Source organism: Aspergillus oryzae, chromosome 1 (genome assembly GCF_000184455.2).
Source record: "Aspergillus oryzae RIB40 DNA, chromosome 1".
NCBI classification, from domain to species: Eukaryota; Fungi; Ascomycota; class Eurotiomycetes; order Eurotiales; family Aspergillaceae; genus Aspergillus; species Aspergillus oryzae.
The window spans coordinates 3,411,146-3,424,190 of NC_036435.1; the positions used below are offsets into that span (position 1 = coordinate 3,411,146).

Sequence of the window (13,045 nt, forward strand, 5' to 3'; positions counted from 1 at the left end):
GGCTTTCTAGATTTTCTTTTCATGCTTCATTCTTTGCTTATCGGGTCGGTAGTAAGTAAGAATATAGGCAGTGTAGAAGATATTAAAAAAAAAAAAAAAAAAAAAAAAAAACTGTAGTTCCCTTGGATTGGGGTCCCAGTCATGCGTTGTGTTGGAGGATCTTCTCGCTTTGACAGATAGTAAGATACTATACCGTGGTGAAAATATATTCAGATAGGTGTAGTAGAACTACAAGTTAGGATTGAGATATGTAATGATGACTTTACACTACTAGTACACATGAGACACAGAGTCAACTAGCTCCTTATATATATAGATTATTATACTGCTTACTTGTTGGAAGAAGTTAGCTGCCCTAATCTGAATCACCAGGTAGGGTTAAAAAGGCTTTTACTAACTTGGGGGACACGCGACAGACACCACGTGCCAAGAGGTCCGCCATTCTGTGACTCCACCGTCCACTCACCATTTGTCCATCTTGGGCAACGTCAGGCGCGGGACATACTAGAAGTAAGCGACCGCGTTAAAATCCCCCTGCAAAGAATGGTCTAAAGGGAGTAATACACAAATATGGCCGAAGACAATTCTCATCCCCCATCGTTGCGACATGAGCCGCAACTCACCCCTGTTGCAGAAAAATCACTACCGGCAAAATGCAAGACCACCACGCTGAAGTATTGTCCTACGATAGACCTTATCTCCCTTGTAACAGAGGATGACGAATTACGAGTCTTCCGACTGAATGGACAGAAGGTCTTTGGGGGATCGTTCAAGGGAGATCCCTACCTGGATGAAGACGACGGCGGGGGTGAAATTCGAAAGTTGATGTGGAAAAACAATGGTGCGTCCTTGGCTTTCAGTTTCATATACTGTTCTTTTTCTTGCAAACTTAGTTACTTGTATGGCAGATAGACTTACAAGTTGCTAGGTCACCTACTTGCTGTCGCTTGTGCGGACAATACTATCCGTATTATTAGTGCTTACAGTGGTAAAATTGTCCATCATTATCCTGTTTATGAAGAGCAAAGCGATGCCGACCGATCTGTTAAGGTTACTTGTTTGGGCTGGGGTGTGAACTTCACCGATAGCCAGGTTGCTCAACAGCAATTGAAAGAGGCTGCCGGGCAAATATCCGTCGAAGACCTGCTGTCGTCGGATGTACATCCATCAAAAGCAGCTGCCTTACTCAAAGCTGACCTACCAAGGGAGCTAGCTTTACTAGACATCGAGAGCTCACTACCTAAATTAAGCACACTGCCCGCGACCGGGAGCGAGTAGGCCCTCCGACCACCCAAAAGTGCAGCCGCCTCCTACTAACTCAGACTCCAGTGACGACGTGTTTAGTTCTCGAGCATCGATTGATGCTATCTTCCACTCTGCCGGCAGAAACACTAATGACGCAGTAGACGTCTTGCTGGTAGGCTTTGATGATGGCACCGTTCACTTGCGAATTTTTGATTGCTTTGAAATAGGCTCATTTCAAGTGGGGAGTTCCGTTGGGCCTTCCAGCTCGTGCAGGATCCTTCAGCACGCCTCTCACCCATTGAGCTCCACCCATGCATTGCTGGCATCCTCACATAACGACGATAGTCCAGACTCCTTGCACTTGCTTACTCTCGACCTTCGTTTTATCACGCGATCTGGCAGATATCTTTCACTACTTGCCCATAAGACAACCCAGCTTCAAAACCTTCTCAGATACATCAACCAGGTACAAAGACAGGTTGAACTCGAGTGGAAAAATGCACAAGAACTACCGGCAAGTTACATGCGCAGTATAAACGAAGATTTGCAAGAAAAGTGTCATTGTGATTTTGTTACGGCTGCTTATCACCTAGTGGTCACTGGAGACTGTTTTGAACCAATGAAGGAGTTTCTGGTGGATATTGTCGGGGAAAGAGTAGGGCGTCTGCTTTTGGAAGCAAAATCTATCAACCGCTGACGTGGTCTCTAGGGACACAAAAGGTGGGAGAAAGCTGTATCGAGTGGCTATGAAAATGTTCGACGTTTGACACACGAATGCCTTCTTCCGGCTCTGGAACGATGTGAAGTGTTACTTAGTCGCCTCATCGGGCTCTCCAAATTTCATAAAATATGTGGCGTCCTAGGCCTAGAGACGGCAGATCTGAATGGGATTGTCGAGACTCTAGATTGCCTCCATCTCTTATCTCATCACATTCTCATCAATGCAAATGAAGAATTAAGCCAATTCAACTCATTTTCACGATGGCTTCGCCACGAGATCGAAATGCAGAGCGCAGAACCCATGTCCCAGACGCTGGAAGAGCTACAGGAAAAAACGGACATGGTTGAATATCCACAGACTCTGAAGTATATCAGAGGCGCGTTAACCAAGAGCAAACTGCGAAACTTCATTCAGCAACTGCCCCTGATCGGGTTTGCAAGGCCGGCCCCCAGCACTTCAGACAAGTGGGCACCAACCGAACACGATGGGTCATTCTATGACACGTTTAAGAAATTGCTGGAGCAGAGCAACCAAGCCTCCGATGCTGATGCTCCAGCTGAACTACCGAAGATGAATGACCTAACAAAGCGTCTCGGGCTACAGTTCGAAAAGGTCTTTGGGCAGATCGCTTTGACACAGCGTAGAGGTATCCTTCATAGGTCTCCACTTGCCCTTCACCCAGATTGTGACAAAGATATCGTTGATCTTGTCATGCGCTACGAGGTACCACGCCCCTGATAAGCGTAGGCGAGAAATAGTGCTCACCATAACCCTAGGATGTTGGAGAACAAAGATTGTGTGTGATATATGCGGCTACTAGATCCATTCGTTCGAAACATATACGTACGTATAACTCCATTTGTCTATGCCTTTGCTTTCTAACCTCTTACCCACGACTTCCAGTGTATATATACCGCACGGTTCTGGACTGCGAGAATGGGGTCAGCTCTACCCGAACGACAGGTATAGGAGCTATCGATTTACAGGAGGGGGAAATACGCCAAATACAGTTCGTGGAGGATGATACCATTATGATACTCTGGTCTAATAATGGTATATTACGCTTGATATACACTTCGTGAAGGTTATATGTTAACGATGATTTGCAGAAGGGGCCTCTTACCTTCTTAACTTCCCCTTTCAGCCGGCACCGACTAGCGAAAGTCCTCCTTTCGTCAGCTTCGAGGACTATGATAGCTATATAACATCATCTACGCCCGCTGCACCCACTGTGACGCTTGATGTATTGGCTCAAGAATCCGAATCTACGCAGTGGATTAAACATGCCTTTACGATACCTGGGCCCAAACTCAAACCCACGAGAATATACGTCAATGGCCGACACGATCGTCGAGCGATCTGTGTCTTGTATGGCGACGGTCTGCGTTATGAGGTATTAGATTTAGACGCGGAGATGGAAGACGAAGAGGAGGAAGACGAAGAACCAGAAGAGGACAGCGAATAGAGGCCGGGGGGTAAGTACAATGCTTAGTTCATCTGGTTGTTCCTGACGGAGGGAAACTAAGGCTAGCAAGGTGAGGTTGGCTCTCACCAGCAAATTAGCGTGTTGATGAGCAACTCTAGGTTCCACCATCGGCAGGGACAAAGCCCGCTCCAGGCAGGGATGTGCCTCTGTTTTGCGTTTGTTTATTGATATGTTGGTTGTGACTGGCTGTCGGGCTTTTTGTTCAATGATTGTAATGAGCCCCTGACATCTCATGTTTGAATGAGCTCTTCACAGACCATTGTTCTTTAAACCATACTTGGGACTATCCTGGGAATATAATTTATTTATTTATTTATATTTTAGTTTCTACGGTTCCAAAAATTAATAGATTTGTGCGATGGGGTTGACACCCTGACTATCATTTAAACAAGGGCGTGGTCGCCGGGGCCACACAAGTGGGTAGGGTGGAAGTGCTTCAAGAAGCAAAATCAAAACAAGCAAAAAACCAATGGAGGGGGAAAAATTTGGGGGAAGGAAAAGAAGGAACCAGAAGAAAAACAAGGGAGGGGCAATACCTCAGGCAACAATGGAACTGGTGACGAAAGTATGTGGTCGGTCTTCTAAAGTAAAAAAACGATTATGCATTACCACCACACCACTGCCTTCTCCAAACTCCCTTACAGCTGTAAGAAGAGGGGTAACCTGCAATAAAATAGACAATATAATAGATAGAATAATAAGATAGAATAGGGAAGCCAACGATTTTATCCTGATAGGGCCATTGCTCTTGGTTTTCATTCGAGGATTGACGGTGCCCTTTCAGCCTGGTGAGGGGTCACGTGCCATGACTAAACCAACGGCCGCGGTCCAATCAGCAGGCGAAGCTTGGGGGCTCCGCCGAGCGCTGACTGGTTGTTTTCTGCCCATCGTCGCTCTCATTCCTCATTGCGGATCAAAAGTTGAAGGGACACACTATTATTCTCCCTCGCTCTCGCTTTCTCTCTCCCCTTCTCTTTCTCTCTTTTGATTAAACGTTTTCTATCGGAACTTAAAAAAAGGTTTTTGGGAACCAGTTAATCACCTCTCTCTCTCCTCCTGTCTCTCTGAAACATAGACCTCGGAGTGCGGTTTTTTCCCCCATTCTCCTGGCTCTTCGGCGTGCACCACAAGCCGTCTTTTCCTCCCTCTTGTCCTACTTGCCGGAAGAACTGGTGCATGCCTCGTCATATATCCACAAAAACAACAGGATTTCTTTCAGTCTCCTCGTCCACGCTACCACTCCTTTGTCGTGGGCAATTTCATAATTAACTTGTTGCCTATCAAAATTTAATCAAGCCAGAGGAGCTTCTTTTCTTTTATTTCTTGCCTTTTCTTTTTCTTTTCTTTCCCGTGGCCAGTGTCCCACTTCCGACAACATGAATGTCACTCAGGTATTGGAGGGCACTCTGTCGCCAGGTAAGATTATTCTTCTATCCTCTGTATTGGAACTGTCTTTGGTGCGATCAAGAACGCTGCTGACGGGTGGTTTTTGCGTTGATTGATAGATGCGACAACACGTACAAATGCGGAACAGCAGCTTGTCCACGCGGCGGAAGTCGATTTCGTATGTCTCCCGGGTGCACCATTTGGCGTCGTTTCGGGCGATCGCTCGTTGACCGTCATAACTCTGCTAACCGTGATGTTTTCTCCATGTAGGCCGGTTACCTTGTTACTCTTGGCCAGGAACTGGCGAATGAAAACACACCATCCCACATCAGAACCGCTGCGGGTCTCGCACTGAAAAATGCTTTCACATTCAGAGATCATGCTAAACTACGTGAGGTGCAAGGAAAATGGCAGCAACAGATTAGCCCGGAGATTAAGACACAGGTCAAGGAGCTTGCGCTCAAGACTTTGGATTCTAAAGACTCTCGGGCCGGCCAGTCTGCAGCCCAGTTCATCGTCTCCATTGCCGCCATCGAGCTACCTCGGAATGAATGGCCCGATCTGATGAACGTCTTGGTTCAGAATGTCGCAACGGGATCCAACCAGTTGAAGCAGGCCTCGCTCATCACAATCGGTTTCATCTGTGAATCCCAGGATGCTGATCTTCGGGAGAGCTTAACTGCTCACTCTAATGCAATCTTGACCGCTGTTGTGCAGGGCGCCCGACGTGAAGAAACCAACATGGATATCCGCTACGCTGCTATCAAGGCTCTCAGTGACTCAGTAGACTTCGTCCGGTCGAACATGGATAACGAAGGTGAACGTAATTATATCATGCAAGTGGTCTGTGAGGCTACACAAGCCGATGATCTCCGTGTTCAGGCGGGCGCTTTTGGTTGCTTGAACCGTATTATGGCTGCTTATTACGAGAAAATGCGCTTCTACATGGAGAAGGCTTTGTTTGGCCTCAGCATCATGGGTATGAAGAGTGAGGAGGAAGATGTTGCTAAGCTGGCTATTGAATTTTGGTGCTCCGTCTGCGAAGAAGAAATCGCCATTGAGGATGACAACGCTGCGGTTCGTCTAGTTTTCTACACGTTTCTGAAAGGGAAGGTTGCTAACGAATTGGTATAGGCGCAAGCGGAGGGTTCTCCCGAGGTCCGTCCTTTCTTTGGCTTCGCTCGCGTGGCATGCAGAGAAGTTGTCCCTGTCTTGTTGCAAGCTATGTGCAGACAAGATGAGGATGCGACGGATGATGAGTACAATGTTTCTCGCGCGGCTTATCAGGCTTTGCAACTCTATGCTTCTTGTGTCCAGGGTGAGGTCATCCAACCTGTCCTCTCTTTTGTCGAGGAGAATATTCGTAATGAAGACTGGCGTCGCAGAGACGCTGCAGTTGCGGCATTCGGTGCCATCATGGATGGACCGGATCCTAAGGTTCTTGAACCCCTGGTCAAGCAGGCCTTAGGTGTTCTTGTTGGTATGATGGAAGATAGTTCCATTCAAGTTCGTGATTCGGCAGCCTATGCCCTTGGTCGCGTGTGCGACTTCTGCTCTGAGACCCTGGACCCTGACGTGCATCTACAACCCCTTATTTCTTGCCTGTTCAACGGGCTTGCTAGCACCCCTAAGATTGCCAGCTCCTGCTGCTGGGCTCTGATGAACGTTGCCGATCGATTTGCCGGTGACGTTGGTGCGCAGACTAACCCCCTATCAAAGCACTTTGAAGAGAGTGTTAAGTCGCTTCTTACTCTCACTGAGAGGTATGTCGGATATAATTCAAAGAGTTGTTTTCTTGGACCTGGCTTACTAAAATGCTCCTAGGCAAGATGCAGACAACCAGCTTCGGACTGCTGGATATGAAGTTCTTAATTCCTTCGTTACCAATGCGGCGAACGACAGTCTGCCTATGGTTGCTAGCCTCTCCGACGTTGTGATTCAGCGCCTGGAGCACACCATCCCCATGCAACAGCAAGTCGTTAGTGTGGAAGATCGGATCACCCTGGAAGAGGTGCAAACCAGCTTGATCAGCGTTATATTGGTGAGTTCTTTAAGCCCAGGAACGCTTTCATGTGTACCTTGACTGACAATTTAGGCCATCGTTCAACGTCTCGAGACTGAGATTAAGCCTCAAGCGGACCGTATCATGCATGCGATGATCCAGGTCCTAACAACTGTCCCTCCCAAGTCCAGTGTGCCTGATGTTGTCTTCGCCACCGTCGGCGCTATTGCAAGTGCACTGGAGGAGGACTTCGTTAAGTATATGGAATCTTTTTCGCCATTCCTCTATAACGCCCTCGGCAACCAAGAAGAACCTGCCCTCTGTGCTATGGCCATTGGATTGGTCAGCGATATCTCCCGTGCCTTGAACGAAAAGGTTCAGCCATACTGCGATTCATTCATGAACTACTTGCTCAATAACTTGAGGGTAAGTTAACTCCAATCATGATAGTAAACTGAGACCTATCCCTCGCTAAGTGCTTTTTGCAGAGCTCCACGAATCAATTGAAGCCCGCAATCCTCGAGACGTTCGGAGACATTGCTCAGGCTATCGGAACACACTTTGACACATACCTTTCTGTCGTCGCCCAGGTCCTCCAGCAGGCATCGATCGTAACCGCCAGCTCGGACGTTAATATCGAAATGCTCGACTACATTGTTTCGCTTCGCGAAGGAATTATGGATGCTTGGGGTGGTATTGTTTTGTCTTATAAGGGCAAGCCTCAAGGTAAGCAAGTGTGTAATACAGCTTTTCCGTCGTATGCTAAGATATCTGCAGTGACTTCCCTCCAGCCTTATGTTGAATCTATCTTCCAGCTCCTCCACCTGATCTCTCAGGATCTCAACCGGAGTGAGGGGCTGATGAGGGCCTCAATGGGTGTTCTTGGGTAAGTTTGTCATATTGAGCCTTCACACGCGTGTATTTGTGTCTAACCATAAAACAGCGACATCGCGGAGGCGTTCCCGAATGGAGAGTTTGCGGCCTTCTTCCGTAACACCTGGGTCACGGACTTAGTCAGAGACACCAGAAACAACAGAGACTTTGGCGCGACCACAGTTGAGACTGCTCGCTGGGCTCGTGAGCAGGTCAAGCGTCAGGTCACCCTGTCTACGGCCGCAGCTATGGCATAAGCATGGACCCTCGCACTCGCAAAGCCATCTATTGCTCTTGTCGAGACCACCCTCCTCGGAGCAAGGCGCCCTTTCAGGCGCACTCAGAGAAGTTACGCCGTGGACCACTTGCTCCCATTCCATAATGTGAATTCTGTTTCACGAGGGATGCTGAAACGTCGTGCCATTGATCGAATTTTAACTTGCCAGACGCAGTATCCCTGTATCATACGGTACGGTTGAACGGGCTGATACTGGCTATACCGCTTTGATCTAAGCACTACTACCCTGTCCGTTCGTCAAACTTCCCTATCCCATCGCCCTTCCCCATCTTCCCCATCTTCCCCCAGCCCTTCAGCTCCCTGTTGGGCACTCCCTGTTTCCCACTTTTCGGAACCATTAGCCCCCTCATGACGCCTGAATGCATCCTGTTTCGTCGTTGCCGGCATCTTATTTGTTTATCACCTTCATCCTACTATTATTATCGATTTACCCCCCTTCCTTTCTCATGCCAAGTCGTTTAATTAGACAAAGATCCCTATAGCATTATCTTCAACCTCATGTATGCCCAAGAAGTCATGTAACCCCTTAAGAGAAACACTGCAACGAATACTTCACATATCCTTCCCGTATATTCCGATTTTACCCACCAAAAGATCCTGTATAGAGCCAATGATACAACCTGAATAAGCTTGTGTGAGATGCTTAGTAGCCAAATCTGACCCGCCTGTGGACAGTGGGGTGTGGTATAGACCAAGCGGCCCCCGATGTTCAGGTAACGTATACAATGTGATCGTGGTGTAGATTTGCGTATGGATGTCATGATAGTGGGTAGAGGGGGAAGTAGAGCGTAGTCCTTAATCTACATCCCGTCAAACTATCAAGGCCACGCGGTGATCGTGCTGTGGTGGGGGATGTGTTGGGTTTGGTTACATGGCTCTTATCTTATATTTGGAGTTAATAGTGGTCGTGCAGGAAAGTAATGATAGGTGTGGTGTAGGAGCTATATAGTGACCACTCGCGTTAGCATAATACTGCAGGACGATACCTGGGTGTATCTAACGTGACTTCACCTCACATATACGGGACTGTTAACATATACAGTACAGATATTTGAATCTTTTCATCAGAGTGTACTCGATGCGTACAATGATACTCCAGGATCCTGCCTGAGGCAGTATACCGCAGCATCCACGTGACTCGATAAGGGCAAAGTTCGCATAACCCTACCCGCGCACATCCCGAAAACCTCACCGTTCAGCTCCTGATAGAACTTTTCTTAACCACATCCCCGTTCTCACCAGCCTCATCGGTACTACCCTCGAGGTATGTATTACTCGTTATTGAACCCCTTCTTGCGGCCTCTCAGCTAGTCTGGGAGAGCAATCACTATGGAACTCTGGCCTTTTCAATCCTTGTGGAGTCGCAACCGAAGGAAAATTGAAAAGTTTTACCAGAGGGTCCAGGTGATACGCTTCTCTCATTTCACGGCACGGGCTGAAGAACCCTTGATGAAAAATTCTTAAAGGGGCACTCTTTACGCTCGAAGACTACTGGTGGCTGACACGATTCTCTTTTTGAAAATTAGATACCTCTTATCCCGTCTCTCGATTTGAGAATCTCGAATATCAACCGCCAAAATGGTCAAGACTTCCGTCCTCAACGATACGCTTAACGCGATCAACAACGCCGAGAAGGCTGGCAAGCGCCAGGTCCTCGTCCGTCCTTCCTCCAAGGTCATCGTCAAGTTCCTGAGCGTCATGCAGAAGCACGGTATGCATAACTATCTTCCGTAATATTATCGCCTTCTGTTCAATTGCTATTTGTTATGCGACCATGTGTATATTGGAAAATGTATTCGTTTGTTCTTCGGGTTGATAACTAGGCGGCGATCTCGATCTTCAAACGACGTCCGCCCTTTAAGTACCCGATATATTGAGATTTGTTTTTTAAACAAGGCGGAGATCTTACAAGTTTCCGGATTTTATTTTTCTCTGTTTGGTGAACTTTTAAATCTTCGTAACATTGCTGACTCTATCTTCATTAGGCTACATTGGCGAGTTCGAGGAGGTCGATGACCACCGTTCCGGCAAGATCGTTATCCAGCTCAACGGTCGTCTCAACAAGTGCGGTGTCATCAACCCCCGCTACCCCGTCCAGCTCCGTGACCTCGAGAAGTGGACCACCCAGCTCCTTCCTTCTCGTCAGTTCGGTTTCGTCGTCCTGACCACCTCCGCTGGTATCATGGACCACGAGGAGGCTCGTCGCAAGCACGTTGCTGGCAAGCTCCTCGGTTTCTTCTACTAGACGACCAACGAAAAGTTTATGTCTTGAATAGTATCGGGAGTAATGTGGCCTGGTGAGGTCCGAGCGAGGAATGTGCTCAGGAGCAACAGTGTCTTGGCGAGGAGTTTACGGATACCCTGGCAGAAACGCCATAGATAGCCTATGTTTGAGTGATCTTGCTCAATTCAACCAAGTCATTTTGTTCCGGTCAAATCATTTTATATTTGTCGTATCGTAGAAGAGTAAAATCTGACCTTTGTTTGGATACGCATGATATTTCATTTTTCCCAGAGCCTTGGCATCAAACAGTACTGTTAGGTGCTTATGCTTGTTGAAGGATACAATCGGTTCTCTCGTTGATTCTTGATCCGCCGCTATCCCTTTTACGGGATGAGACTAATCTGGATCCAGGTTTCGGAAGCCGGACGCATTTCTTATGAAAGCGGAAGTCCGCAGTCCCCGAGCCCCGAGCAGTAATTATGCTGATCGGGCATCCTAACTTAGTATCTTCAAGATTCCTACTCCGTACATTCCGAAGCATCCGTTAGCGCGCTGCTCTGGCATTTATGCTCAAATCATCTCGGTCTCCCCATTACCGTGCGTGAGAGGATGAGGCGCAGGTTCTGTGCTAAAGGCGATCCAATGGTTAAAATTCGCGAGTGGCATCCTCAGCAATGAAGATAGTTTGCGCATAAGCTCGGAATTAAAAGGAAGGAGGGACGGAGGAACAAATAAAAAAAGACGACGCGACTAAAAGTTTATCGCCTGAGACATTACTTACTCCCTTTCTTTACTACCTGCAATGGTTTGAGTGTCGTTGACATCTATTAGAGCCCTCTTATTTAACTCTAGCATCACTTTTACTAACTATGTATTTATCACCCCTCAAGGCGCTTGTTTGCTTGGCTTCTTTTGCTGTTGTGTCCGCCTCTCCGTCGAAAAGCATAGAGCAGTCTTGCCATAATGTAGCATCGGATGGGTGGTCTAACCTTCCATTAAAGGCGTCAATCCCTGTCCAGCGTGTACAACTAAAGTTCCCGCAGCATGCAGTATATCAGATGCACGAAAATGTGAAACATGCCCGAACTAGCAATCCTGACGGTTACGACAACGAGCAGCAGCATTGGATTGCGCTTGCGTCCGAAGGCTGGTCCGAGATTAGTGGGCCATTTCTAGAAGATGAGGTCAACCGTCACCCTCACTTCAATGCGTCTGTGACTGTGGACGGCCATAATTCCAATGTCCATTTTATGGCATTGTTTTCGCAGCAAGCGGATGCCATCCCTATCGTCTTCCTGCACGGATGGCCTGGAAGTTTCCTTGACTTTACTGGTCTTCTCGATATCGTACGCCAGAATTATTCTTCCGAAGATTGCCCGTTTCATATCATTGTACCATCTTTGCCTGGCTATGCCTACTCTGCCGGCTCCCCCGTGAGTAGATACGCGGATATGTTCGCCGTAGCTCGGACCGTTGACGCATTGCTCACCGGCATTGGTCTGGGTAATCGTTACATTGCCCAAGGTGGTGGTATGGGGGCCTCTGTTGCTAGGCTACTTGGGTCATATAGCCCCAGTTGCGAAGGTACGTCACTTTCATTAGTTCTATGCTGGTACTTGGAAAGATTACTAACTGTGGTACAGCTGTACACGGTAACGCCCACTCGTCCCTTTCAACAAATCTTATTCTTCAGCAGCACCAATTAACTGTGCTTACTAGTCAACTCTCTCCCTCTTATCTCCGGGTTACCCGACCCAAGTACCGATACAGACCTTAGTGATCAAGACCTTGAGATTCTTAACCGAACTTCGTATTTCAAGTCTCTCCAAAAGGCGGACATCACAGACCATGGAAGACAGGTCACTTTAGGAGTTGTTCCGGAGAAAGACCCGTTGTCATTGCTGGCCTGGTGAGAGATGACTAGTGACCCAGTGTTTGCAGCCCCAAATTACTGATACAGTGTCAGGCTGAGTGACAAGTTCAACAGTTGGGTAGATCCACAACACCCTGTACCCATGCAAACAACCTTGATACACGCTTCGGTCTACTACCTAACGGGGATGACGACAAGTGATTATTACAAGCTATCCGGTCTGGATGCCCCTGAAGACATGATCCCTTTTGTTCCGAAGCCATTTGGCTACAGTCGTTTCCCGTATGATATCGAGGGCCTCCCTAGGAAGTGGGCAGCGACGCTGGGTGATCTGGTAGGGTACAATGCTCACGTTCAAGGCGGCCATTTTGCTGCCTTGGAACAAGCAGAAGATCTTTGGAATGATGTAGAACATTTCGTTCGGACGGTTTTCCCAGATGACCTTCTCTAAAACCAAGTGCAACCCATTTCCACGACGGATTGTACTACGCTTAATTGTTCTCGGTGAGACAGGCACCGCCCACTACCATCCGCAATGAATGATACATATATTTGTGTTTCGTGATCGGGCAGGGCATCGCTGATTGTTTTCAGAACGTGGGGTCCTTGTAGGGACTGTCGGGCATAGTCCTGCAATGATGTGATTGATGTTCCGGCGTCTCGGAGATATGGCTGGAATTAATAGTTAACCCTATCCAGTCCAAATGACGTGGGAAACAACTAAAAGTGGACTGACGATCGTCTCGTGGGCACTTACAACTTGCGACTAGACAACTTTACAACAACTTTAACTTCCGCCCCGCTCTTCGCCTCTCGCTCCTCTTCTCCTGGCCTACACAGTGGTATCGTCTCAGATTCGTACCGTGTTTACACAAATCATGCACAATGAGTGACGTACTCCATACAGGTAACATTGAGGTTTCCCTCAACTTCGAGT

General features: G+C 47.8%; 5 protein-coding genes across 5 annotated transcripts; all 5 read left to right on the forward strand.

Annotated features, from left to right (window-relative positions):
- Positions 1-570: 570 nt before the first annotated feature.
- Positions 571-1,278, forward strand: AO090005001135 (uncharacterized protein; the record flags this gene model as incomplete). The annotated part of the gene is made up of 2 exons (XM_001818051.3): positions 571-841; positions 929-1,278. 2 exons carry the CDS (start codon positions 571-573, stop codon positions 1,276-1,278), a joined length of 621 nt encoding a protein of 206 aa, XP_001818103.3.
- A 970-nt stretch (positions 1,279-2,248) lies between these two features.
- AO090005001134 (uncharacterized protein) lies at positions 2,249-2,819 on the forward strand (the record flags this gene model as incomplete). The annotated part of the gene is given in 3 exon segments (XM_023233071.1): positions 2,249-2,612; positions 2,626-2,762; positions 2,787-2,819. The coding sequence occupies 3 exon segments, from the start codon at positions 2,249-2,251 to the stop codon at positions 2,817-2,819; spliced, it is 534 nt and encodes a 177-aa protein (XP_023089235.1).
- A 2,009-nt stretch (positions 2,820-4,828) lies between these two features.
- AO090005001133 (karyopherin beta) lies at positions 4,829-7,970 on the forward strand (the record flags this gene model as incomplete). Its single annotated transcript, XM_001818049.3, has 9 exons — positions 4,829-4,868; positions 4,958-5,016; positions 5,109-5,915; positions 5,973-6,601; positions 6,663-6,879; positions 6,934-7,266; positions 7,329-7,566; positions 7,618-7,726; positions 7,784-7,970. The coding sequence occupies 9 exons, from the start codon at positions 4,829-4,831 to the stop codon at positions 7,968-7,970; spliced, it is 2,619 nt and encodes an 872-aa protein (XP_001818101.1).
- Positions 7,971-9,589: 1,619 nt separating this feature from the next.
- Positions 9,590-10,256, forward strand: AO090005001132 (40S ribosomal protein uS8; the record flags this gene model as incomplete). Its single annotated transcript, XM_003189205.2, has 2 exons — positions 9,590-9,722; positions 9,997-10,256. The coding sequence occupies 2 exons, from the start codon at positions 9,590-9,592 to the stop codon at positions 10,254-10,256; spliced, it is 393 nt and encodes a 130-aa protein (XP_003189253.1).
- Positions 10,257-11,104: 848 nt separating this feature from the next.
- AO090005001131 (epoxide hydrolase) lies at positions 11,105-12,559 on the forward strand (the record flags this gene model as incomplete). Its single annotated transcript, XM_023233088.1, has 3 exons — positions 11,105-11,819; positions 11,955-12,144; positions 12,202-12,559. 3 exons carry the CDS (start codon positions 11,105-11,107, stop codon positions 12,557-12,559), a joined length of 1,263 nt encoding a protein of 420 aa, XP_023089234.1.
- Between the last annotated feature and the right edge of the window lie 486 nt (positions 12,560-13,045).